The 24,753-nt window shown below is 45.8% G+C and overlaps 1 protein-coding gene across 1 annotated transcript; it reads left to right on the top strand.

Moving 5' to 3' along the window:
• Window positions 1-9,397: 9,397 nt before the first annotated feature.
• LOC137163770 (uncharacterized) lies at window positions 9,398-23,243 on the top strand. Its single transcript, XM_067564064.1, has 3 exons — window positions 9,398-9,583; window positions 17,173-17,475; window positions 22,633-23,243. Exons 1-3 carry the CDS (start codon window positions 9,398-9,400, stop codon window positions 23,047-23,049), a joined length of 906 nt encoding a protein of 301 aa, XP_067420165.1. The 3' UTR covers window positions 23,050-23,243.
• The last annotated feature ends 1,510 nt before the right edge of the window (window positions 23,244-24,753 follow it).

The following is a 24,753-nucleotide window of genomic DNA, read 5'->3' as shown; positions in this document are numbered from 1 at the left end:
ACTTAATATTTTCTGGGAATGCACAGTGGTAAGGGCTGTGCATTGCATGGAAACTTCTCCAAGGAGCTCAGGGATTGGAGTTCACTGATTGTTACCTGCTAGGTGAGGTTTGGGGTGGGAGAATCTTCAGGCATTTGCTGGTGAGGAAGACAGACTCATATGGCAGGGAGCTGACACAGCCTAATCACCAGCAAAATTCACGCTTTCTGAGGCAGACAGGTAACACAGGGTTTGTTTACATTGCAGTAAAACACCCGTCACTGTCCTGTGTCAGCTGACTCATGTTTGTGGGACTCAGGCTGTGGTGCTATAAATTGCAGTGTAGACGTTTGGGTTCAGGATGGAGCCTGGACTCCTCCCCCCCCTCACAGGGTCTCATAGCCCAGGCTACAGCCCAAGTGTGAACATTTACGCTGCAATTTTATAGCCCTGTACTGAGCCCCATGAGCTTGTGTCCATTGACTCAGGCCACCCATGGGTGTTTTACTGCAGTGTAGACATATCCCCAGTGGCTCACAACTCTGGGTATCCCCAGCAGTGTGCTACAGTGACATAGTCAAACAGGATTTATACACAGCTTGCAGTTCTGACTGAGGTGTACACTCAAAGCACTGGTAAAACAATTTTAAGTGATTTTCAAGCAACGAGGCTGGTCAAAGAACCTAGTAACCTAGTCAAAGAAAGCTTACAGGTTTATTATTTTCTGTTTGTTTGTTTGGGGCAAGGGAAATTTAGAACAAAGGAAGTTTAAAATGAATGACGGAAACAATCACTATGCTAGAACTGACTAAATTGAAAAGGACCAAAAAGCCCTAAAAAGAGAGGTTGAGAAAGCAGTACAAGAACATCAGAATTGGGAAGCAGAATGAGAGTGAGATTGTGAATACCAAAAATGGGAAATAGACAAAAGAGCCAAAGAGCAAGAAGCAGCACACATGCGGACCCTGGAAACAGAAACAGATGCCCACCAGTGAGCCAAGGAGCTGAAAGACAAAGAAACCCTGGAAGAAGAAGAGGAGAGGCTGTGTAACCTGAACATGATGGAAAGCCATAGACAGATCCCACACCCCATAAGTGCTTTCTCTCCCCAAGGGACACCCAGCTGGGACCAATTGTGCCCTGCGTACAAAAAAGCAAACTGAACTGAAGAATAATTTACCACTTTTGAAAGGATATGTGAGGTGCATAAAGTTCCAGAGGACAAGAAAGCTTTAAATGTTGTTAATGAAATAGAAATTGAACAAACATTGAAATAGGGAGAATTTTAAAACGCTGCATTGCAAAGGTTCCAGATTATTCCTGAGGTCTATAAAACAAAATTTAGAGCCTCAAAATGAATGACAAGTCCTAGAGAATATGTGTATAAATTGTGTGACTAGATGAAAAAATGAGTCAAAGAGAAGAGGGCAGAGTGCTATGAATAGTTTGATGGTTTTGCACAGGAGCAGTTCTTGAGCATAGGTTCGGAAGAGGTCAAACAAGCTATTTGGGATAAATCCCATAACACTAGTGTAGACAGCAGTATTTCGGAGGGATAGCTCTCCTGCCGACATAGCTATCACCCCTTATTTAGATAGTTTTATTATGTTGGCAGGAGAGCTCTGCAGCCAACACAATGCAGCTACACTATCGCTTATGCCGACAAAACTTATGTCATGCCTTAGGAAGATCCAGCTGAACTGGGCAGAAGTGCACAGAATGGCTAAAGGAGAAACAGGTCTGACAGCTGTATTAAAGAAACATGCCACTGTTTTTGGAGAGTACCTGGGAAATATGACAGGAATCACAGTGAAATTGAACACTAAGCCTGACAGCCAGCCAAAATGTCTGAAAGCCAGAACTGTGCCATCTGCCATCGGGCCAAAAGTTGAAGCGGACCTAGAGCACCTGGTCAAAAATGGAGTCCTAGTACCAGTTACCCCCAGCCAATGGGCAATCCCAGTCATTCCAGTATTGAAGAAAGATGGCTCCATTCGGATTTGTGTGGATTTTAAGGTCACTGTTAACCCAGTGTTGTGTGCAGAGAAATACCCTCTTCCCCACATCGATGAACTCTTCGCTGGCTTGGCTGGTGGACAAAAGTTCAGCAAGATTGATCTGAGTCAGGCGTATTTATAGATGCACATCAATAAGAAGTCCCATGAGCTGTTAACTACTGTGACACATAAAGGGCTGTACCAATACTGTCACTTGCCCTTCAGAATAACGTCTGCTCCAGCTTTGTTCCAGAGGGCTATGGACCAGATCTTGAGTGGCTTGCCAGGAGTCCAGTGCTATCTTGATGACATCCTGGTCACTAGCAAGAGTGAGGAGGATCACCTTAAGAACTTGGAGGCTACCCTACAAAGACTGGAAGAGTATGGCCTATGAGTCCCCAAAGACAAATGTGAATTCTTCCAGTCCTTTGTTGAATATTTGGGACATGTCATAGATGCTACTGGCCTTCGTAAGGCTCCTGCAAAAGTCAAGGCTATCGTGGAAGCTTTACCTCCTCAAAACGTAAGCCAACTTCGCTCTTTTTTAGGGCTATTGAACTATTATGGAAAGTTTATTCCACAGTTAGCAACACTACTAAAACCACTACATGAACTCCTTGGACTGAGGCCTCTGATGTTGCATTTAACAAGGCTGAACGGGCATTCCTAAATTCAGAGGTTCTGACGCATTTTGATCCATCCTTACCTCTACAATTGGCCTGCGATGCCTCCCCTTATGGAGTGGGAGTGGCTGTGTCACACATTATGCCTTTGGGAGAAGAGAGACCCATTACTTTTGCCTCACGCACCTTAAGCAAAGCAGAAGATAATTATGCCCAAATTGAATGTGAAACACTGAATCGTTTTTTGAATTTGGAAATTTCACCAGTACCTGTTTGGATGGAAGTTCACACTTCTCACTGACTATCGACCTCTAACATCAATTTTTGGACCACGCACAGGCATGCCACCAATGGCTGCTAGTTGTATGCAACGATGGGCATTGTTGCTTTCTGCACACACACATGAGATTAAATATCAGAAATCCACTTTGCACTGCAACACAGATGGTCTCTCAAGGCTGCCTTTACCAGTTAAACATCAAGATATTGGCCAGAAAGAAATCTACTTTGAACAAGTAGAGAACACACCCATCACTGCTCCTCAAGTAAAGAAGGTAACTCACGTTGACCCAGTACTATCCCAAGTTATGGACCTAGTGATGCATGGAACATCTCTACGGGACGCTCAGGTCTCAACCAACCTTCTTCCCTACATGACCAAGAGGATGGAGTTATCAATTCATTCTGGTTGCTAGTTGTGGGGGATGCGTGTCATTATTCCACCACCACTGAGATTACAGATGTTAGAACAACTACATTCAGGTCACTGGAATAGTGTGCATGAAAGAAATTGCACAAAGCTACTTTTGGTGGCCTGGCCTGGCCTGGACAGTGCCATTGAAGAGAAGGCAAGAGTTTGTATTTCATGTCAGACTGTGAGGAACACACCTTAGTTGGTGCTCCTACACCCATGGGACTGGGCTGAAAACCCATGGCAGTGTATTCATGTTGATTTTGCTGGTCCATTTGAAGGAAGCATGTTCCTGGTTGTTGTAGATGCCCACTCTAAATGACCAGAAGTCTCTGTAATGCCCTCCACTACTGCTGAAAGTACTATCCAGAAACTGTGTGAAATCTTTAGTCGTTTTGGTCTGCCAGAACAACTTGTGAGCGACAACAGACTGCAGTTCGTCTCTAAGGAGTTTGAAAATTTTATGAAAGCAAATGGGATACATCACATCACTTCAGCACCATATCATCCATCCACCAGTGAATTAGCTGAAAGGCTTGTGCAGACCATGAAACAACCTTTAAGATCTGCAAGGGGACATTTGTCCGTTCAAAAGCATCTGGACACCTTCTTACTATCCTACAGAAACACACCTCATGCTACGACTAAAGCGTCCCCGGCCTTTCTAATGATGGGACGACAGCTGCGCACTTGCTTTGATCTGCTGAAACCCTCCAAAGCACAACAAGTTGTGCAACATCAACAGCAAAACCAAGTAATCAGACGTGCACACAGAGCAAAAGACTGAACCTTTAGTCCTGGACAGCCTATCCTACCTCAGAACTATGCTTCTGGAGTTAAATGGGTCCCTGCTACAGTCATCACCTGAACAGGACCTGTTTCCTACACTGTCCAGACTGCAGATGATCTCTCCTCGCAGCAGCATGTAGATCAGTTGTTACCAGGTCATACATGTCCCAAGGATACATCTCCAGTTGAACTGCCTGACCTCATCATTACGGGTGAGATATCATCAAGTCAAAAGTCACCCATTCCTGACTCCCCTTCTCCATCCACCTCTGCAGCAGATACAGCCCCCTCCCCTGTTCGAGCAGTTACAACATCCTCACCTGTTTGAGCTACGAGTCCTGAGCCCATCGTTAGACCTGCACCAATAACAACTTCCAGTGCAAAGAACACCAGAAGTCCGCTGTAATCCGCCTAGAGAGAGAAGGCCTCTTCAATGTCTGGATCTTTAGCTAGGGCAAACCCATGTTACAGGGCAGAATAATCCCCGGGGTTTTCATTAAGGGGGGAGGAATATGTTGTGTATTTTGTGTCTTGCCTAATTGCCTAGGTTGCTGTAGCAACACAGCTTAGCTTGTTGCCACAGCAATATAGTTAGATTATTAGGGGATAGCTCAGCCAGTCCTGGCTAGTTTTCTAGTGTTAGTTCAATAAAGACGCTCCCTGTGTTGCATCTCTCTGTGATCCTGTGCTGATTTCTCTCTCTGAATACAAACAATAAAAAGGAATTCAACATAACAGGCTGGCAGCAGCTTCAGACACAGGTTTCTATAATGCGAATGTGTTTATACTGTTTACTCAGTAAAGTGCAGCAATATAAATGTTCCATGAGGTTGTCTGCCATTTATGAACGATGTATGTGTTGGATGTCACTAAAGGAGAGTGACCACAGTGGCTGGGGACACTGAACAAGGGTGAGGAGAGGTTTCTCTGTGCAACTAATGAGCAAGGGAAGGGGAATGACTGGGGAGCAGCAAAGCTCTATCACTGGCTACAACAAATTTGTTTCACAGCAAGTCTGTGGGTTTCAGCATTCTGCCATCTGCTCTTCCCACTGGAACACATCTGTCTAATGCTATTAGAAGCACAGGAAGATACAATCCGTTCCCTGTTGTACTACAGACATCTGCTTTGCTAGCACTCCACAGAGTGAAAAAGTTCAAGCAGAAGCCTATCCCTGCTTCACTGAGTTAATGAGCCCCCAGGTACACTGCTAATATCTTTGCTGTACCATGGAGGCAGCTCAGACAGTGGCTGTTGCTAGGTTACTTGCAGGCTAATCACAATCTGTGATATACTTTGAGAACTCCTTTAGTCTAGATGCTCACTGTAGACAAGAACTGAGCTAGCAAGTAATGCATGCAGAAGAAGGAGAAATTTTCAAAATCACATACACAAATTGACATATAGGTCTCCACCCTCAAATATATAATTTGCATATGTTAATAGTGCTGGAAAACATACTCACATTCATTATGGCAAGGGAGGATTTTTAAGTTAAATGCTCACCTGATCAGGGAGGCAAAAGCAGCTGGAGCTAGAGATAGCATAAGACCATGTCAAGGCTTAGGGCCTGGGACAAATCCAGTGAAGATAACAGGCACACCAGGCTCCCACCACACATTCAGGCTCAGACTGTAGCTACAGGCTGGGAGAGGGGGAGAAAACCAAATAGTATAGATGCAGAAATCTGCTGACTTATCAGGAAGGGTCCCAGGAACTGGTGGTTCAATTTCCAGGAGGGTCAACAAGTCAGGAGGTGTTTGATGCTGAGCCCCAGATCTTCTGGCCTACTGTGAACATCAGATCTTCTTGTTGCCTACACTCTGCATGTCTCTGGTAGGCCATCTTCACCTCTTCTAGGTGGTTCCAGGTAGAAACAGGGGCGCAACCCATAACTGGAGAGAAAGGGGCTCTGACTCAGAGAGTCATGATTGGCACTATTGTATGAAAACACGGAATATGGCATGAATGGACCAGTTATCTTGGGGGTACGCTATCAAGAACTTCAAATATTGCTCTAGTTCTTGGTTCAGTTTGTCCATGTGTTTCAGGGTGGTATGCAGTGGAGGTGAATAGACACACGCCAGAAATGAGAGGTGAACTGTAGGCCTTGCTCAGAAACTATGTGGTCTGAGAGTCCATGAAGCTGGACCATGTGCTGCAGCAGGAGTTGGGCGGTAGTCTCAACATAAGGCAGATAGTTCCTGGGGATGAAGTGGGCCATTTTGGTCAGGCGGTCCACAACCTCTAAGACTATGGTGTGGCCATCAGACAGTGGGAGTTCCACAATAAAGTCTAGGCTGATGGCAGTCCAAGGCCTAGCTGGAGTCTCCATGGGATGCTAGGGGGTTTGGTTAGAGGCGTCTTGGTACATGCACAGCACTTGCAGGAGTCCATGTATGCTTGAACCTTGGCCTGCATGCAGGGCCACCAGAAAAAATGGACAACCTTGCTGAAGATCCTCTAGCGGACAAAGGGACCTGCCAACAGAGCATCATGGAACAGCCGTAGCATGTCCAGTTGAGAACAAAGTACATTATCCTGTCCCACACATAGTAGTGCATCTTAGCTCCCAAAGGCATGGACTATGTCCCTTGGGCAAGCAGGTCTTCTTTTGAGGAGGACCAGGTCTCGCTGAATTATGATATTGGCAAAATTACCAGGCTTCAGGTGGTTGGAGGGCTCAGAAGTTGGTTCTTTGCTTCCCTAGTAGTATCCACCTTTCTGTGATAGAGCATTGGCTTTCCCATTTTGCTTTCCCGGGTGGTAATTGCAAAGTCGAATCAAGAAAAGAACAAGGCCCACCTTAACTGCCTATAGTTCAAAGTTTTGACCTCATGGAGATACTCAAGGTTTTTATAGTTAGTGAAATCATGTACTGGGTGCTGAGATCCCTCAAGGTGTTGCCACCATTCTTCAAATGCAGTTTTTATGGTGAGTAGCTTAGTCCAGTATTTCATAGTTCATCTCTGGAGGGGTAAGTTATTGAGAATAGAATGGACATGGGTGCAGAACTGGTTGGGGACTGAGATGCTGTAAGAGTACCGCCCCTAGCGCTACATTGGATGCATTTGATTCCACTATAAATGGATGGGTTGGGTTGGGTGTGCCAGAAGCAATGCCATGTTGAACATGGCTTTTAGCTGGTCAAAAGCGATCTGGGCTGTGGGTGACCAAGTGAATCGCATGGCTTTGTGAAAGAGGGAAGTCAGGGGAGTTATTTGTTTGGAGAAGTTGGTGCTGAATTGGCTACAGAAATTCACAAAGACAGGAGGCACTGAAGGTCCAGGGTACTGTTCAGTTGCGGATAGCTTCCACCTTCTCCGGGCCCATCTGAATTACCTCCAGAGAGATGACGTGCCCCACGAATTCAACTGTGGCCTGGTTAAAAGTGCACTTTTCCAGTTTGGTGTACAAACCATGTTTCCATAGTCTCCCCAGGACAGATCATACATGGTGGTAGTGCTTCTCAGGGTTCTCAGAAAATACCAATATATCTTCTAGGTAGATAATCATGTACTGGTGCAGGATGTCCTTGGACACATCATTTACAAAATATTGAAATATTGCAAGGGCATTGGTTAGGCCAAATTGCATCATCCAAGTATTCAAAGTGCCCATATGAGAGACAAAAAGCAATCTTCCACTTATCTCCAGGTCTTATGCGCACTAGATTGTATGCCCCTCTGACAAGCTAGTTTCATGAAGATCCTGGCAATCCTCAGGCAGCCAACCATTCCAGAATGCGGGGCAAGGGGTACCGGTTACGAATAATCATTTGGTTCAGCGTGTGATAGTCTACATAGGGGCATAGTGACCCATGCTCCTTCTTCACAAAGAGGACTGGTGCTCCCATTGGAGAGGTAGATTGCCAAATGAAGCCCTTGCTAAGGTTTTTCTGGATATACATACATAGCACCTCCAGCTCTAGTTCAGACATGGAGTATATGCATCTATAGGACACCTTTGCCTCGGGCTGTAGGTCTATTGGACAGTCTCTGTTTGGGGGTAGTGAGTCTGCATTTTCCTTTTTGAACACATCCAGGTAGTCACAGTACTTGTCAGCAAGACTGAGGTTCTGGCCTGGAGTTGCTCCTGTCTAGTTAGCCCCTGCCGTCTGGGGTTCCACTTCTGAGGGCCTCATCCAATTCTGGGGCCCTAGGTGTGAGTTGCTAGGGAGTTGGTTGCTTCATTGGAGGCACACTTTCTGACAATGTTTGGAGGAGAATCTAATGATCCTCCACCCTCAGGAGATACAGGGGTCATGCCACTCCAACCAAGGAATGCCAAGAATTATTGGGAAGAATGGGAAACGGATTACATCAAAGTATATTATTTCTCAGAGCCTTTCCACTATGACCAGTAAGAGGACAGTCTCTTGAGTCACCAGTCCTGATTATGGGGTGATCCATCAATAGACTCCACCAGGTCCAGTGTGGATTTCAGCCAGAGAAGAATTTGGAGGGTTTTGGCTGCCTCAGTATCTATAAAGTTGGCAGCAGCCCCATGACTGCAGTAGCAACTGGAAACGTAGGGAGATTCCATGGTTCCCAAGCCAGGTTCTACATGAGGGCAGAGGGGTGGTTTTGGAGCACGGAACTCTGGTGTGTCCAGACTTTATGCCCCTCCCCCCCAATGGGCCTGAGGTCATCTGTTTCCCGAGTTCTTCTGAGCTGGGCAGGAAGCCAAGGCATGTCCTGGTACCCTACAGTAAAAACAGAAGTTCAGTTGTTGTTAATGCTCTCTTTCCTTAGTCTGGTCTGTGGGTTACGCTTGGGGTCAGAGCAGGAAGAGCAACCTGCATTAGTTCAAGAACCCGCAGAATTTCTGACGATCCCCATCAAACCATTCAGGCAATGACACTGTGGGGGCTGATTCAGGCAATGTGTTGTCTGTTCAGGCACGTTGTGTCACTGCTTCTCCATGTGAGTGTGCTGGCTGCTTGTGTAGGGTCTGTGCTCCAGCGGTGAGCTGGGCCACCTAAGCCTGAGACAGGGCTAACTGCTCACACAGGGTCTGTACTTCATGTGCGCACTGTGTAGCTTAGGTCTGTAGTGCAAGGTTCTCCGACTGCAGATGGGTGACTTGGTCCTGATATTAGGCACTTCAGGAATCACTGGTTGGAGGGTGGCCTGCCCCTTCCATCATCTGTGGAGAGGCTGGATGGATTTGGAAGGGTAAGGTGGTCTGAGCAAACTGGCATGACCGAGATGTGGGCAGTCTGATCTAGTGGTTGGAGCAGGAATCGGGAGTCTGCCCAGGTCAGAGTACAAGATGGGCCAGAGGACAGACCCTGAGTCAGGAATCAGGAGGCAAGCATGGTCAAGTTGCCAGGAGATCAGGGTTGGGCACCAGGTTACAGACAACAATCTGAGAGCAACATCGAGGATGAACCAGAGTTGGAGGGGTCTATTGTTAGCAGACAGGCAGTCTGTGTTGTTGCTCAGACAGCTCCTTATCATGGCTTGGTGGTTTATATACTGGTATCGGCCAATCAGTGGGCTGTAAGGGGTTGCCACTCAGTATGCCCTGCCAAGCCTAGCTGTGCAGGGTCCTCCTAGGGATGTCCAGTCTAAGCCTCTAGTGGCAATGTGGAGGTGTCAGCAGCCTAGCCCCCCCAACCCACCATTCCAGGATCTAGCTCTGCAGGTTCTTACAGTCTACACTTCAATTAAACAGCACCTTAGACCAAGTCTGGCACAGGCTAACTATGGGTTTCTAATTGCAGTGTAGACATACCCTCAGTAAACAATATGCTTATTTACTCAAAAACAATTTATTTAACAGTCTTTTGTAAATTTTGTAAACTGTCTGTTGTGATTTACAGACAAGACTCAAAGAGGAAAGGATATTTGCCAACTGACTACACTGTAATGAACATGTGCTGTGTTTGGAGGCATTAAGCTGTCTGAGTCCCCTAAATTTAGAATGGCAAAAAACAGTAACTGGACTAAGCACATGCTTTACACTGGCTATTCTTGCTTGATTGTACGTCTATTCCAAAAAATAAGCACTACTGAGGTGTCAAGAGAAAAACAAACTCTTTCAGGCCCTTTCTCACAAAAGAAGCCGCAATGAGACAAATGGACTAACTGAGCTGAGGTTATTGGTGTTCTTGGACCTTCAAAAGCAATTTTTTACTTCTCATTTAAAACTGAAAAACAAGTAGTTTCCCATTGCATCTGTTAATTGGTTTAGTGAAGTCTGCTCTTTTCATCTCAGTCCAATGGATGAAACATTTGCTACTCACCAAACCATATTTAATTGTTCCTTAAAGATCTCCTTGGGAATTTAAGAAGTTTGAATGCTAATGAAGAGATTGATATTTAGTTGGAGGTTAATGGTGAATTTAGTTATTCAGGACAGAGGCCCACATGAAGTCTGAGCACACAATGAAAAACAGGCTTTATGACAGTTATATGTGCCCCCAATATGGCCCCGCGCTGATGTCTATGTGTGGGAGTGGGTGGGTTGAGTGTGCACGTGATGGCTGTATATTCCTTATATGGAAATTTCGCCCTTGTGCTGAGTACCACCAAAAGGCCTATGAACCACTTAAACCCTATTTTGCAGGGGCAAGTGTCACTTACGTGGTATATTGGCTCAATGCTGACTCTCTGCCTAGGGGTGAATTCAGTATTTATCAACTCAATATTTATTCAATATTTCAATGAATTCAATATTTATGGAACTCAGCAGAACAGATTTAAGTACTGGGAGGTAGAGTGTGTGCAAGAATGTGTGGGAATATGAAGGCAGAGTTAATTCTTGCATTACACCTTCAAATGCAAATTCCCTGACTTTCAAGCATTTTCTGTTTGGTGGTCTGTTTTAGTATTATAAGGTTCAATTAACATTCGTTTTCAATGAGAAATATATTCTCAACCATATTTCTGTTTTAATAATGGGCTTTTGTCTGGGAATCTTATAAGTGTTTTGAGCAAACATCTTAAATCTCCCAGAAACCTAATGCCTTGCAGTCACATCCCAAGGACCTCAATTTCTAGCCTTCTGGTGTAGAGCACTGTGCATAGTATGGAGCAAATGAGCAGTGATAGATGAACCCCTCACTCCATGGTGTTGGAGGTTCAGAATAACTCAGCAACCCAATGGCTGTTTTGAACCACATGGGTTTAGAACAAGGCTGGAAATGAAAACAGATTTTCAGGTGAAATTTCCAGTGCTACTCATTATGTCTAGGCTGGAAATACAGCCAGAGCAGCCTTTCATGGGGCATTTTGTAGAGCCAGACAGGGATTCTTCCATCAGTGTGATATTCCAATAGAAAACGTGCTTTCTGTGAGATTGAAATTTTCTGTTGGAAAATTCAAAATGAAAGCTCCAGCTACTCAGAAGCCCATCTGCCAGGCTGCTAGAGAGGTGGCATTCCCAGGGCTTCCAGAGTCCTTGGCTCGCAGGACAGCTGGCTTCCTGTGCTCCCCAACTTCTGGGGCAACTGCCTCCCTAGGCCCGTGGTTCTCAACCTTTTTGAGTGAAAGACCCTCTAGTTAATACTAGGTAAAACACGCACCCCCTCTCCCCACATCACCTCATCCCTGTCCCGGCCATAAATGCATATAACCCCTATAAACATATATAATGATAACAACACTAAATTATATAAATAATAATAATAACTCTTATCTGAGTAAGAAGCGAAGCCTTCCCTGGCGCAGATGCCACCACATGCCCTGTGTGGCCCAGTCTCTTTCTGTCCCTCATGGACTGAGGGTTTTGGAGGCCGGGTTTGTTCCATGCCCCCACCAGCACAGGGCTGCTCCACTCTGGCCAGGTGCTCAGCCGACATGCAGCTTGTGGGGTTGATCCTCCACTCTGGCCAGCATGGGGAGTGGGGGGGCTGCCGCTCCACTCTAGCCAGGTGCCTGGCTGGTGTGGGGCTGAGCATTCTTCCTCTCCAGCCAGTGCAGAGCTCAGGGCCAGTGCTTCCTCAGGGGGGGCTGCTTCTCTGATCCGTCCGGTGCCGGGCTTGAGGCTGCTGTGCCTGGCCAGGGTGGGGCTTGGGGTCTAAATGACCTCAATATTACTGCCTCACACATCCCCTGTAATTTATGGCATCCCCCCAAGGGGGTTCCACATCCCAGGTTGGGAACCATTGCCCTAGGCTGCCTGACTCCCAGGGCAGCCCACTGCCCCAGAAATCGAGGCGCCTGAGTATTCAACTACCCAGGAGTCAACAGCCCAGTTCCTAAGACTATCTGCCCAAACTTTTTGTCTCTGGACTTCAGGCAGCCTTGCCAATTCAACAGTAAGAAGTTTGGAAAGTTATGTTCAAATAAGCACCTAAACTACTGAATGCTTGTCTGATCCACACCTTCTGACATTCATCCATCATTAGATTTTTATATAACAGATGAGTATTTGTTGTTTGGTTCTTTTAACTGATAAAAAAATCTCGCTTTCACAATACGCAGTATGTATGTAGGTAGAATACGCAGTAATATCATCTTTCTATAACATAATGTTCCATTCTTCTGAGGAAATTACGAAGGAAGAGGATATTTGTAAAGTTCTCAGAACACAAATGCTGAAGTTGCAGTTATTAGGCCTTGAAATCGGCAACTCTCACATGGCCTTGCTATTTGCAGATTCCCCCCGCTCAAACCCCCCTCCCCGAAAACCCTCCACCATTTATGTGCCAGTGTTGCATTATGCAGAAAAATCCCAGGCAAGGATAAAAATTGGTCAAGTTTCAGCTTGCAATGTTTTCTCCAGATATTCAAAGCAAGGCTGCAGGAGTAGGATTCTCTCCATCTCTCCCTCCAAATCCTTTCTCCATGCACAAACACACCCCGTGTCCTATGGAGCTGGCAGGAGGTTTGGACTGAAAAATCTGACCAAGCCCTGACCTCTGCATGCATCTCAGGACAGCCACAGAGGCTTAGAACCTCCACACTACTTCCCTGGCTATTTCCCCAACACTCTAATCGAATGGCATGTTGCTTATGACCGTTACCCCAGAAGCTCCATCAAGAGGCAGGGAGGGATGCCTTCAGTATAAGGGAAATTTGTATAGGATAATGCTGACAGAGTGAGGATTAATTTACTAAGGAAATATCCATGAAGTAAAGGGGAGGACAATGCTATGCAGAGCAGTGGTCCCATCAACCCCATCCACTCCCATCTCCTGTAGTCTGCAGAGCCTCTACCGCACAGTATAACCATGGAGGGACTGACTCTGACATTGTGGAAATGGGGTTGATGCCTCAGGAATGGCTTTCTTTTCCCTTCCACTCTCCCCACCACAGATCAATCTACTCTAGATCTCCTCAATTCATCCGGGATGAGTGTGTCTGAAGTTGTGTGAGGCGGGTTCTTTAATTGAACTGCACTTTGGATTGCATCATCTCCAAGTCTGGATACATGCAGTAGGGAGAATGAATTCAATGCTTATTATGGGTGGCAAAGGTAGTGATGCCTATAGCTAGGGTCATGCAACACTTCCCACTTTAAGACCATGATTTCAGTTGCTTAAAAATTTGCCAAACCTTAACTGCTTGGGCTGAAATTTTCCATGCCGGGTGTCTGCCTCAGGCTGATTCTTTTTTTAAAGTTGTTTCAGCTAAAATGTTTTAGTTGTTTTTTGAAAATGAGGTTAAGGGGAAAATACATTGTTTTGTCCACATTACAAAATTCTGGCCACCTTTTCTTTTAATGGGTGTAGTACTCTGTGCTTTGGAGTCGGGACTTGATGAGTCTTGCCCACATGCTCAGGGTTTAACTGATCGCCATATTTGGGGCTGGGAAGGAATTTTCCCCGAGGGCAGATTGGCAAAGGCTCTGAGGTTTTTTTGCCTTCCTCTGTAGCATGGGGCACGGGTCACTTGCTGGTGGATTCTCTGTACCTTGACGTCTTTAAACCATGATTTGAGGACTTTAGTAACTCAGTCATAGGTTAGAGGTTTATTACAGGAGTCGGTGGGTGAGGCTCTGTGGTCTGCATTGTGCAGGAGGTCAGACTAGATGATCATATTGGTCCCTACTTCTGACCTTAGAGTCTATGAATCTTTGAGACTTGAAATTTGGCAGAAGGTGGTCCATCCTTCTGTCAGGGATGTGCCATTTGGTGTCCCAGTGAAAATCTGCCCAAATTTGGCCAAGTTGTAATCCTCTGAAAAATCTCCGTTTGCACATTCTCAATAGAGACTTGTTAGACTTTGACTTCTAAAGTCTCTGATGATTCCGCCTGCACTGAGCATGCTCCATCTCCTCCTGGCTCCTGTGCGCTGACTGGACTGCACACTTGCCATCCCCACAGAGTGACTGAACACCCTGGATCACAGGGCAAAGCAGGATTTTTCCTGCAATTGCTTCTCCCAGTTGTTGAGGGTCATTGTGTCACCAGCCACGGGAACTGATATAAAGAAGACTGTCTCTCCTGTGCCCTCAATGCTCCCCCTGCAAGTCCCCAGGCAGCATGGAAGAGAAGAAGGAAGCAATTTGACTAGAATATAAAGGGGTGTGCAGCAGGGGAGGGGAAAGAGATGTAGGGCAGAGGAACAGGAGTAGGAGCTCAGGGGGAAGAGGAGATGGGTGCAGGAGCTGGGAAAAGGGGCAAGGAGCAGAAATGGGGATGAGTAGGACAGGAGCAAAGGGTGGGGGAAGCTCTGGTGTAATAGGGTGGGGTGGGGAACAGGAGCAGAGGTATGAGATGAAGGCAGGGACAGGCGATGGGGAGTAGACAGGTAGGAGCAGGGTGGATCGCAGCAGGGGAGAGTACGGGGCAGGAGCTGGGGGTGGGGAGCTAGGAGCAGAAGGGGACAGAGAGAGGCTGGGGTGACAGGGTTAGAAGGGTCTGTAATGACTAGACCATCCCCCCGTACAGACCTTGGATTGAACCCATTACTCCTGAATCCAGAGGTGATGCAAGGGGAGGCACATGAGGTTATGTGCCCTCCCCCCAGATTTCTGCCAGGGTTTGCTGGCTGGGCCCCCTCCCTGGAGGCAGCTCCTGGAGCTGGTGAGCTGCAAGCTGCAGCCATAAGGAGAAACAGCAGGAAACAGCTTAGCTTGGGAAGGAGAGGCAGCAGCAAATAGCTGGGAGCTGCAGGGAAGGGCCGCTGCGAGTAAAGGGGGAGCATACCCGGAGGGCTGACTCAGGCACTATATGGAGGTCCAAGTCATCTCTGCCTGAATCACAACTTTCCTTTGCTGTCCAGCAAATAGCTGGGAGCCCATTCTCCTCTAACAATGGGCCCATATAGAAGACAACTTTCCACTGCTGTCAATTACTCTATTAACTCAAGTGGTAGAGGTCCGCGCTGATGTCCCGTGTGTGGGCCAATATAGTTCCACATGACAAATATTTTTTTTAATTTTTAAGTTTTAAAAAAACTTAGAAAATTACATTAAAAGAAAGAGAAAGAAAGAAAGAACAATATTAAGGTTGCAAAGTCAAGTACTCGAAAGTTAGGAAATTCCAGAATTAAGTTTGCCTGTGCCACCTTGATTTGGCCCTCTCGTCCATATAATGATACAATCTTAGATTACACAATCATATGCTATTTTTTTCACAGGACTCCTGCCTCATTCAGTGCACAGAATGGACTTTGGGAACGAATCAGGGTTGTATGGGGAATGAAACTGTTTTCTGAAGGACACCTACCTGCTTGTCTCAGTTGTTGCAGAAATGGGAAGGTGGGTGCTGAATGAAGCATGGAACTGCAGGAAGAGAAGGATGAGAAAGTCCAGAGGAGAGCAACAAAAATGATTAAAGGTCTAGAAAACATGGCCTATGAGGAAAGATTGAAAAAACTGGGTTTGTTTAGCCTGGAGAAGAGATGACTGAGTGGGGACATGATAACAGTTTTCAAGTACATAAAAGGTTGTTACAAGGAGGAGGGAGAAAAATTATTCTTGTTAACCTCTGAGGATAGAACAAGAAGCAATGAGCTTAAATTGCAGAAAGGGAGGTTTAGGTTGGACTTTAGGAAAAACTTCCTGTCAGGGTAGTTAAGCACTAGATTTTTAAGAGCAAGTTAGATAAACACCTGGCAGGGATGGTCAAGATAATAATTAATCCTGGCCTGGGGAGTGGACTAGAAGACCTCTCGAGGTCTCTTCGAGTCCTATGTTTCTATGATTCTTTGGTCTCAAGGCTAAGGTAAGTGACTGCCATCATGGGGAATTGGATTATATCCTTGTCTCTGTCATAAAATTCCTATGTGATGCTGGAAAGTTGTTTAAACCAAAATGTTCACAGTTGACTAGTATGTGTTCCTCATTTTCTTGGTGCCTAGTTTGTGACACCTGGTGTCTAATTTGAAGAAGTGCTGAGTGCTCATAGCTGTAACTAATTAATGGAAGCTGTGCTGTGAACATATACAGTACTATAAAATGCTAAATTCTTTGAAAAATCAGGCCTTAGGCTTCTCAAATTGGGTTCCCAAAATTAGTTGATTCCTTTGACTGTAATCTTTGTGCTTCAATTCCCCAAGTTTAAAATGAGGAAAATAATAATACTTCACCTCACAGGGGGAAGATACATTAATTTTTGTAATGAAGTAAGATACTATGATAACAGCACTATAGAAAAGCCCATAAGGAAACTAATTCCATATTCGGTGCAGGATATGGTTGGTGTCTGGTAACTAATGCATGGTCCAAACGTTGAATGGTGAGGATAAAACGAATTATTGAACAGCCATCCATTCAGTGAGCACCATTCATCCTGTGCACTGAATGTGGAAAAATGTATGTGGTCATGTAAATATGACAAAGGCCTGGTCGATCTCCTAAAGCCTGCGTCTACACTGGCACGGTAGTTCCATCAACTTAAAATGCAGCAAAAGTCGACATAATAAAACCACCTCCGCAAGTGGCGTAGAGCCTAATTCGATTTTATTGGGTCGATTTTGCATCAATGTAGACAGAGCGTAATGTAATTCAATGTTTATGGCCTCTGGGAGGTATCCCACAATGCCCTGTTGTGACCACTCTAGCGCTCTGCTGTTACGTGGTCACGCCAACCGGAAATGGCCCCTCCCCTCATGCCCTGGGAAAATTTGAATTTTCATTTCCTGTGCAGCCAGCGTGGAGGGAGCTTGTAGCTGAACTCATCATGGCTACTGCAAAGCCCAAACACGCTCCAACATGGAGTCGACCAGAGGTTTTAGATCTCATCGGTCTGTGGGGCGAGGAATCCGTTCTGGTTCAGCTCAGAGCCAGCAAAAGAAATTTGGACATTTACGGGAAGATTTCGCAGGGCGTGTTGGAGAAGGGACACAACAGGGATGCGCAGCAGTGCCGTGTGAAGTTCAAGGAGCTACGGCAGGCATATCAGAAAGCCAGGAAAGCTAACAGCCGTTTTGGCTCCTGGCCCAAAACATGCCATTTCTACGAGGCGCTGCATGCAATTCTTGGTGGGGACCCCACCCCGGTGCCGCCCCGCAGCATTGATATCTCCGCTAGATCACAGTCCAGGGAGAATGATGAGGACTCCATGGACAAGGAGGAGGCTGGGAAGAGCAGGGTGCAGGAGAGCGGGGTGTCCCTTATCCCAGACAGTCAGGACCTATTCCTGACCCCAGAGCAGTCCAGCAGCACACAGGACAGCAATAATGGTCCCAGGGAAGGCACATCTGGTGAGTTTTATTTTTCTTCTGAGCAGTTCTGTTCTTTTAAAAGGAGGGGGGGAAGGGAATTTCAGGGGTTTAGCAGACTTTACGGGGGGGTTACTCCTGGAACAGATTATTTATGTGCAGAGGTATGCTCCGAGAATCATCCATTGATATCTCAAGGAAACTTTTATGTAGATAATCTGTTATCCTTTGCACAAGGTTTCGGGGGAGGGCAGCCTTGTTCCTTCCTCCCCGGTAGGATACTTTGCCGCGCCACACTGCAATCAAGGGAGCTGGAATCATGGCGGAACACAGCATAGCGGCATAAGGGCCAGGCTGGTACCCCGCTGCATGCAGCAAATCTTCCCTTTCCTCGTGCGTTACCGTCAGGAGACTGATATCACTCATGGTCACCTAGGGAAGACAGTATATGTTTAAAGTACCCGAGCTATACAGCCAATACCCTGTACCTCTCTATTCCCCATTGTATTGTCCTACGGAGTTACTTTAATTATTTTGCTTTGGTTTCTGATGAGACTATTAACCACCCCACACTGTCCTCAGATCCCCTATGGCCACCTCGGGACAAAATGGTCGTCTTAATTATACTGTGCTTTCCGGGCAGCCCTCTCAGACAGGGCATTTGAAATTAACTTTTTAGAGATCTTTGATCCTCTCTCTAGCAGAGTAAAGTGCCCCTGGCTTACCATCTCTGTAATAGCGCAGCGAGCCGACCCTTCTGAGATGTTCGGAATGGAATGAGGGTCTGGCTTAGCCTTGTGCACAGTAAGGGGAGTAGTTGGGGGGAGGGGGAAGAGGACGTTGCCCCCCAAACTGCAAGCTTCAGGCAGGTGTGGAATTTGCCCCCCTGCATGTGAGGCCCCAGTGGCCTGACTGGAGCTGCCTTCCCAAATATAGACGTCAAACTACACCTATGATCCCCAGCACCACCCCTCCCCAGCTTCGGGTCCAGCGCTCAGGGGTTAAAAGGCCTTGGGCTGACTGTGTGTGTGTGGGGAGGGGGGTGGGTTGACCACAGAGCCCTGGGAGGTCACCCACATCATCCACCTGTAAAGCCGGCCCTGCCCGGCACCGGCGACCCCCGAGCCCTTCCCTCGAGTCGTTCCCAGGCAGGGGGTGCCTGTGAGGCACATGAGGTTGCTGGGTGGGTGACTGGGGCAAGGCTGCCAGGTGACCATCTCAAGGCACTGCTGAGGTGGAGGGTGTTGGTGGGGGCTGGCTGTGGCACCTGCCTGGCCCCTTTGCCCTCTCATTGGCCATGGTCCCTGCTGAGGCAAGGGGCTTCACATGCCCCATGGGACCCCTTTCCCTGGTGGATGTGTATTAATAGTGGGCCACAGTGCCTGTTGCAGCTGCACAGGTGGGCCTCAGGGAAAAAAGTTTGGGACCCCTGGTACAGAGGATGTGTTGAATATTAATTATTATTATTTATTATTTATTGAATGTGTTCACTGTGTTCAATGTGTTCATCCTCCATTGTGCCTGTTGCTTCTAATGTTATGATATATCCCTTTTGATGGACTTAAATTTTCATCAACCCTCTAAACGTAAGGGTTGACCCACAATAATTGCTAGATATACATCTTAATTGAGTACTTTAGGTCACACAGTCTGTGCAGACTTTAGTGACCTGATACAACTAAGCTCTCAGTAGGACTGCTGTATTTGTACGTCACATTTTCTCTTTTTTCTTACAAAATAAAAATTAAATAATAAAAAAGCATTGGTAATATATGGGGAAAATACAAGAAAACACAATGAAATGCAAACAAGTACAACTATGTTGAAACCTTGATTCACCACCAGGGGGCAGAGTGTACAAATAAATGGCAAACACAATGACACTTTTCTAAATTTTTCTAATGAAGACAAATAATCTCTTTAAGTAACTACTTTGTTATATTGATTTGTTCAAGTCATAAAATAAGTTTAGGATACTGTGGAATTATTCTGTTTCCACCAGTTTTACTCTGGATATTTTGATTTTGAAAGGAGCATTGGGAAAATTTGTATACCACAGCAGGGAAATGCTCAAAAGTAAACTGATTTATTCAAGATCAATGATACCGTCAAATGATATTGTACTGGTCATTTCGCATGTCCTATCTATTTTAGGCATATATATGGCCCCAATCACAATACTATGTGAGTGCCTTGCAATCCAATGTATTTGTCAAACTGGGCAAAACTCAGAATTTCCAGTTTGTGGGAAACTTCAATATTTCAGTACAATCATAAGCAAATCATTTTTAAATTTTCTACAAAATGGAATTTAAGAAAAACATGTTTCATAAAATTTGTTTTGGAATTTCAAAATTTTGTGTCAGAATTTTGAAATTCCATTTAAATTTTTTTCATTTATATGCTTATTTTTACGTTATATGACATGTCAGTAGTAGTAGTGCATAATCTGAACTATTAATACTGATGTGATAATATGACAAAATATAATAGCTGAAATATTCTTTTTTATTTTTAAAATCATAATGGGTCACAGCTACTTGGAGCTGGTTGAAACATCAAAGTGTCTGCTGTTTGCGTTGTAATGAAATGATTTGGCACTTTGACACAAACCATTCTGCGTATTGTAACACAAACTGTTTAATTACAACACAAGCAGGAGACACTTGGATCTAGAAGAGAAGATAACACGTTGCAATCAGTACTAAAATAACAGCTATCCTAAATTATTTTAAAAATAACAAAATAAAAATGATGGACTATTTCAGTTATTATCTTATGTCATGTCAGGACGTATTATGTAGTACTATTACTGATGTGTCATGAAATAATGTATAATCAATACAAATAGTATGAAAATGAAAAAATCCCATAACAAAATAAAATGCAAAGCAAAATGTTGATATTTTGACACAATTCCAAAATTTTCCTGAACTAACAATTTTTGTTCCTAATTTTTTTTTTCCAGTGGAATTTGGCAAAATCAATATGAAGTCATGAAAAAAAATGTTATTGTTGAAATAGCTTTTTCTGATAAAAAACTGTTTTGACAAAAAAATTCTAACCAGCTGTATGTATATATGTGCTCAAAATATCACTAGGTGGTGGGGCAGAATTAGCCCCATTTTCTCAGATGGGGAACTGAGGCGCAGAGGGCCAGATTTTGAAAGTATTTAGATGCCTACTGATGCAAATAGATGCCTAGTAAGATTGTCAAAAAGATCTAAGTGTCTTAACTCCTAATTTAGGAGACTAAGTCTCATTGACTTCCATTGAGACTAAGCCACTTAGAGCCAGATCCAAAAAGAGATTTAGGTGTTGTGAACACTCTGTATCACAACACCTAACTTTTAGGTGCCTAGAAAATCACAGGAACAACACTGCGATCCACAAAGCCTGAGTTAGGTACCTAGGCTTCCTGTACAATGAATGGAGAGAGAGACAGGTGCAAAAGAATGCAATCCACTGAAGCCAGCACACTAGGTGTGGAGTCGCCTAAACTAGCCAATGGGTAAGGATAAGATTATGTCATGGAGGACCCACAGAAGTCATGAATTCCATGACTTTCAGAGATCTCCGTGATATTTTCTGCTTTAGCCCTGGAGTAGCGGGGCCGGAGATGTCAGCTGGCAGGGGCCCCGAACCTGGTGCTGTGGCAGGGGCTCCGGAGTTGTCAGCCTCTGCCAACAGCGGGGTACTTGGAGCACCAAGCCACCCCCAGAATTCCAAGTTAATGCAGGTGGTGTGGGACCCAGAGCTTCAAGCTGCCAGCCCTGGGGCAGTCATCTCCCACAGGCAGCCCCATAGCTCTGACCCACCGTCCCACAGCTCGCAGTCCCCATGGGCAGCAGGGGGAAATGAAGCTCCAAGCCACTGTGGGCAGCAGAGGCCTCTGAGCCACTGGGGCTACAGTGGGGGCCCTGGCATGGAGGAGAAGAGCTACAAGAGGGACCAGCAGCAGTGCCATGTGTAAGTGAAGGAGCTGCAGTAGGTGTGCAAGGGAGGCTAACAATCGCTCTGGTGCAGAGCTGCAGACCTGCCACTTTTACAAAGAGCTGCAAGCTATCTTTGAACAAGAACTCATCACCACCCCCAAGCGCCCCATCGATACTTCAGGGGAGCATGAGTCCAGGCCCCTGCTGTGAGCAATGAGGCGGAGATGGAATACCAGGAGGTGTATAGGGGACAGGCAACTGGTGGATCCAATGGTGCAGCAAGCCAGGACCTGTTTTTGACTCCTGGGCAATCTAGCCAGTCCCTACAATCCAGCATGGATGAGCCTGCTACAGGGGAAGTAATCTCTGGTAAGCATGCAGTTTGCTTTGAAATTGCAGGGGTGGAATCCCCAAAGTAGCAGGACACATCTGTTGATTTATGCTTCTTTTACTTATGCTAGAAGAGGTAATGAAATAACCCACAGAGGTAGCATCACTGTCTGCTTCTCATTCCTCTGTAGAGTTAGGCAGAGGGGGCCACACGGAACAGTTTGTTTATGTGCACCAGGATGTCCCATAAATCCTCAGTAGAGCTTTCGAGGAAACTTTCCTGGAAGTTGTGTGCAATCCTTTGCTGTAGCTTTCTGGGGAGGGCTGCTTTATTTCTTCCACTGCTGTAGGACACTTTCCCAAGCCAGTCAGCAATTACTTCAGCAGGCACCATTGCAACACTCAAATTAGCAGCATATGGCCCCGGTCTGCAGCCAGACACCTGCAGGAGCTGTTCCCTTTCATTTCCTCTCCCTCCATTACCCTCAGGAGTAAGATATCAGCTACAATCATCACTGCCTATGGACAATGGTGCCAGTGTTCAGGTCAGTTGCCCTATACACATATACGTATGCTCGTGAGCTATTTCCCCTTTATTTTCCCAACTCCCTTCCCCACAGACCGTACTCGCCATGGCTGGGACTGCTGCCATGCTCTATGAATGCCAAGGAGAAGTGAGACTATGGTGCTTACAACTTGTGTGGATCAAGGGGACTGAGTTCATTATAGCATGTTTCCATTTATCTCATGAATACCCTCACAATAGTACCTCTGTGCATTGTATCTTTTGCAGTTGGAAATGTGGCCTTGAGGGTCCTTCCAGCCACACCAGCAGAGCAGCTCAGCCAGATAAGGAGGAGAAGGAAGAGGACAGAGGATGACATGTTCCAAGAAATCCTGAAAGCCTCTGCTGATTTGAATACCAAGCACAGGGCTTGGAGCATCACCCTTGCAGACAGCATGGCTAGGGATAGAGCAGAGAGGAGAAAGGCACAGGAAAAGGAGAGGGACATGCAGCAGGAGATGCTAGTGCTTCACAAGCAGCAAACAGACATGCTTCAGACTCTTGTTGACCTTCAGGTTCAACAGTCCCATGCTTGCCTCCCTCTGCAACCCATAGTGAACTGCTTTCTGGGACCTCCCTAAATCCCCACACACACATTTCATGTGGCATCTGGGGCTGCTGTACTACCCCTTCCACTCTGCCTCAGAGGAGAGTACAGACAATCACAGCTCCATGTACACTGACCTGTGGAAGACATGGTTGGTGTATGTGTTTCTGAAATGCAAAACTGTCCTCTCCTCTTCAAAAGTTCTTTTCCCATTATTTACTAAGTTTTATTCAGTTATAAATGTGTCTGTTTGCATTGGTATGGAATAAAAGTCTATTTTTGGAAATTGAATGAATCTTTATTAGTTCACAACATATGCCAGCTGGGGCTGACATCATTCACAGATAATAGTAATAGATTCATTTGCAAAGTTATATTACTACACACACAGAACTCATTACAAGGTTCATATTGGGATCCAAATGCCAGGTGCCACAAACTACAGCAACACACATTACTGTGACTCACTATTGAAATGGTCTTTCAAAGACTCACTGAGCCAAATAGCTCCATGTTCAGCTCTTCTTATAGCCTGGGTATCCGGCTGATCAAAATCAGCAGACAGCCATTCCACCTCTGCCATCCACCCTGGCAAAAACTTTTCCCCTTTGCTTCACAGATATTATGCAGGACCCAGCAGACAGCTATAATCATTGGGATATTTTTTCATTGAGGTCCAATCTCATGAGTAGTCAGTGCCAGCGATCTTCGAAACGACCAAAGGCACATTCAACTGTCATTCTGCATCTGCTCAGCCTGTAGTTGAAGCACTCCTTGGTGTTGTTGAGGTGGTCTGTGTATGGCTTCATGAGTCACAGGAGTAAGGGATAGACTAGGTCTTCTAGGATCACTATTAGCATTTCAACATGCCCAAATGGTAATCCTCTAGTCTAGAAGTCCCTGCTTGCAGCTTTCTGAACAGGCCTATGTTCTTAGAGAGGTGTGCATCATGAGCCTTCCTTGACCACCCCACTTTGATGTTGGTAAAGTGTCTCTGGTGATCCACCAGCACTTGCAATATCATAGAAAAGTAGCCCTTTCAGTGATGTACTCTGTAGCCAGGTGGTCTGGTGCCAATCTAGGGATATGCGTGCCATCTATTGCCCCACCACAGTTTGGGAATCCCCTGGCTGCAAAACCATCATTTCAGCTTAATGCAGAGTTCTCTGAGGAGTCCAGCAGATTCACAGTCCTTCATAGCAAGAGGCAATGAATGGCCCTGCCCACTTGCATCACAGCAATCCCCATGGTGCATTTCCCAACTCCAAATTGATTCCTGAGTGATCAGTAGTAATTGGGTGTTGCAAGTTTCCACAGAGTGATCATCACTCGCTTCCTCACTGACAGCGCAGATCTCATTTTAGTGTCACTGCACTGGAGAGCTCTGCACACAGATCCAGGAATGTGGCCTCGTGCATCCAAAACTTCTGCACCCTGTACTTGTCATCCCATACCTACATGATAATGCAATCCCACCATTCAGGGCTCCTTTCTTGGGCCCAGAACTGGCACTCCACCATCCATGAATGCTGCCAACAACTTTATTTATTTCCACGTCCTACAGCAATCTAGCCAAAGATTGTCATGTTCCACACGGCTCGTATGGCGACTCTGCAAATGCCCTGTGCATGCAATGCTCATCACAAAAGTGCAGAGCTGTGCAGGATCCAGGCTTCTGACACACATAGAGGACAGTGAGAAGGAAAGTGTGGGTTTGCAGGGATTTTGAAAAGAGGTG

This window comes from Emydura macquarii, unplaced genomic scaffold (assembly GCF_026122565.2).
Source record: "Emydura macquarii macquarii isolate MOO-44397 ecotype Brisbane River unplaced genomic scaffold, CSIRO-AGI_Emac_v2 contig_2636, whole genome shotgun sequence".
Taxonomy (NCBI): domain Eukaryota; kingdom Metazoa; phylum Chordata; order Testudines; family Chelidae; genus Emydura; species Emydura macquarii.
This window is presented reverse-complemented; position numbering and strand designations above follow the sequence as displayed.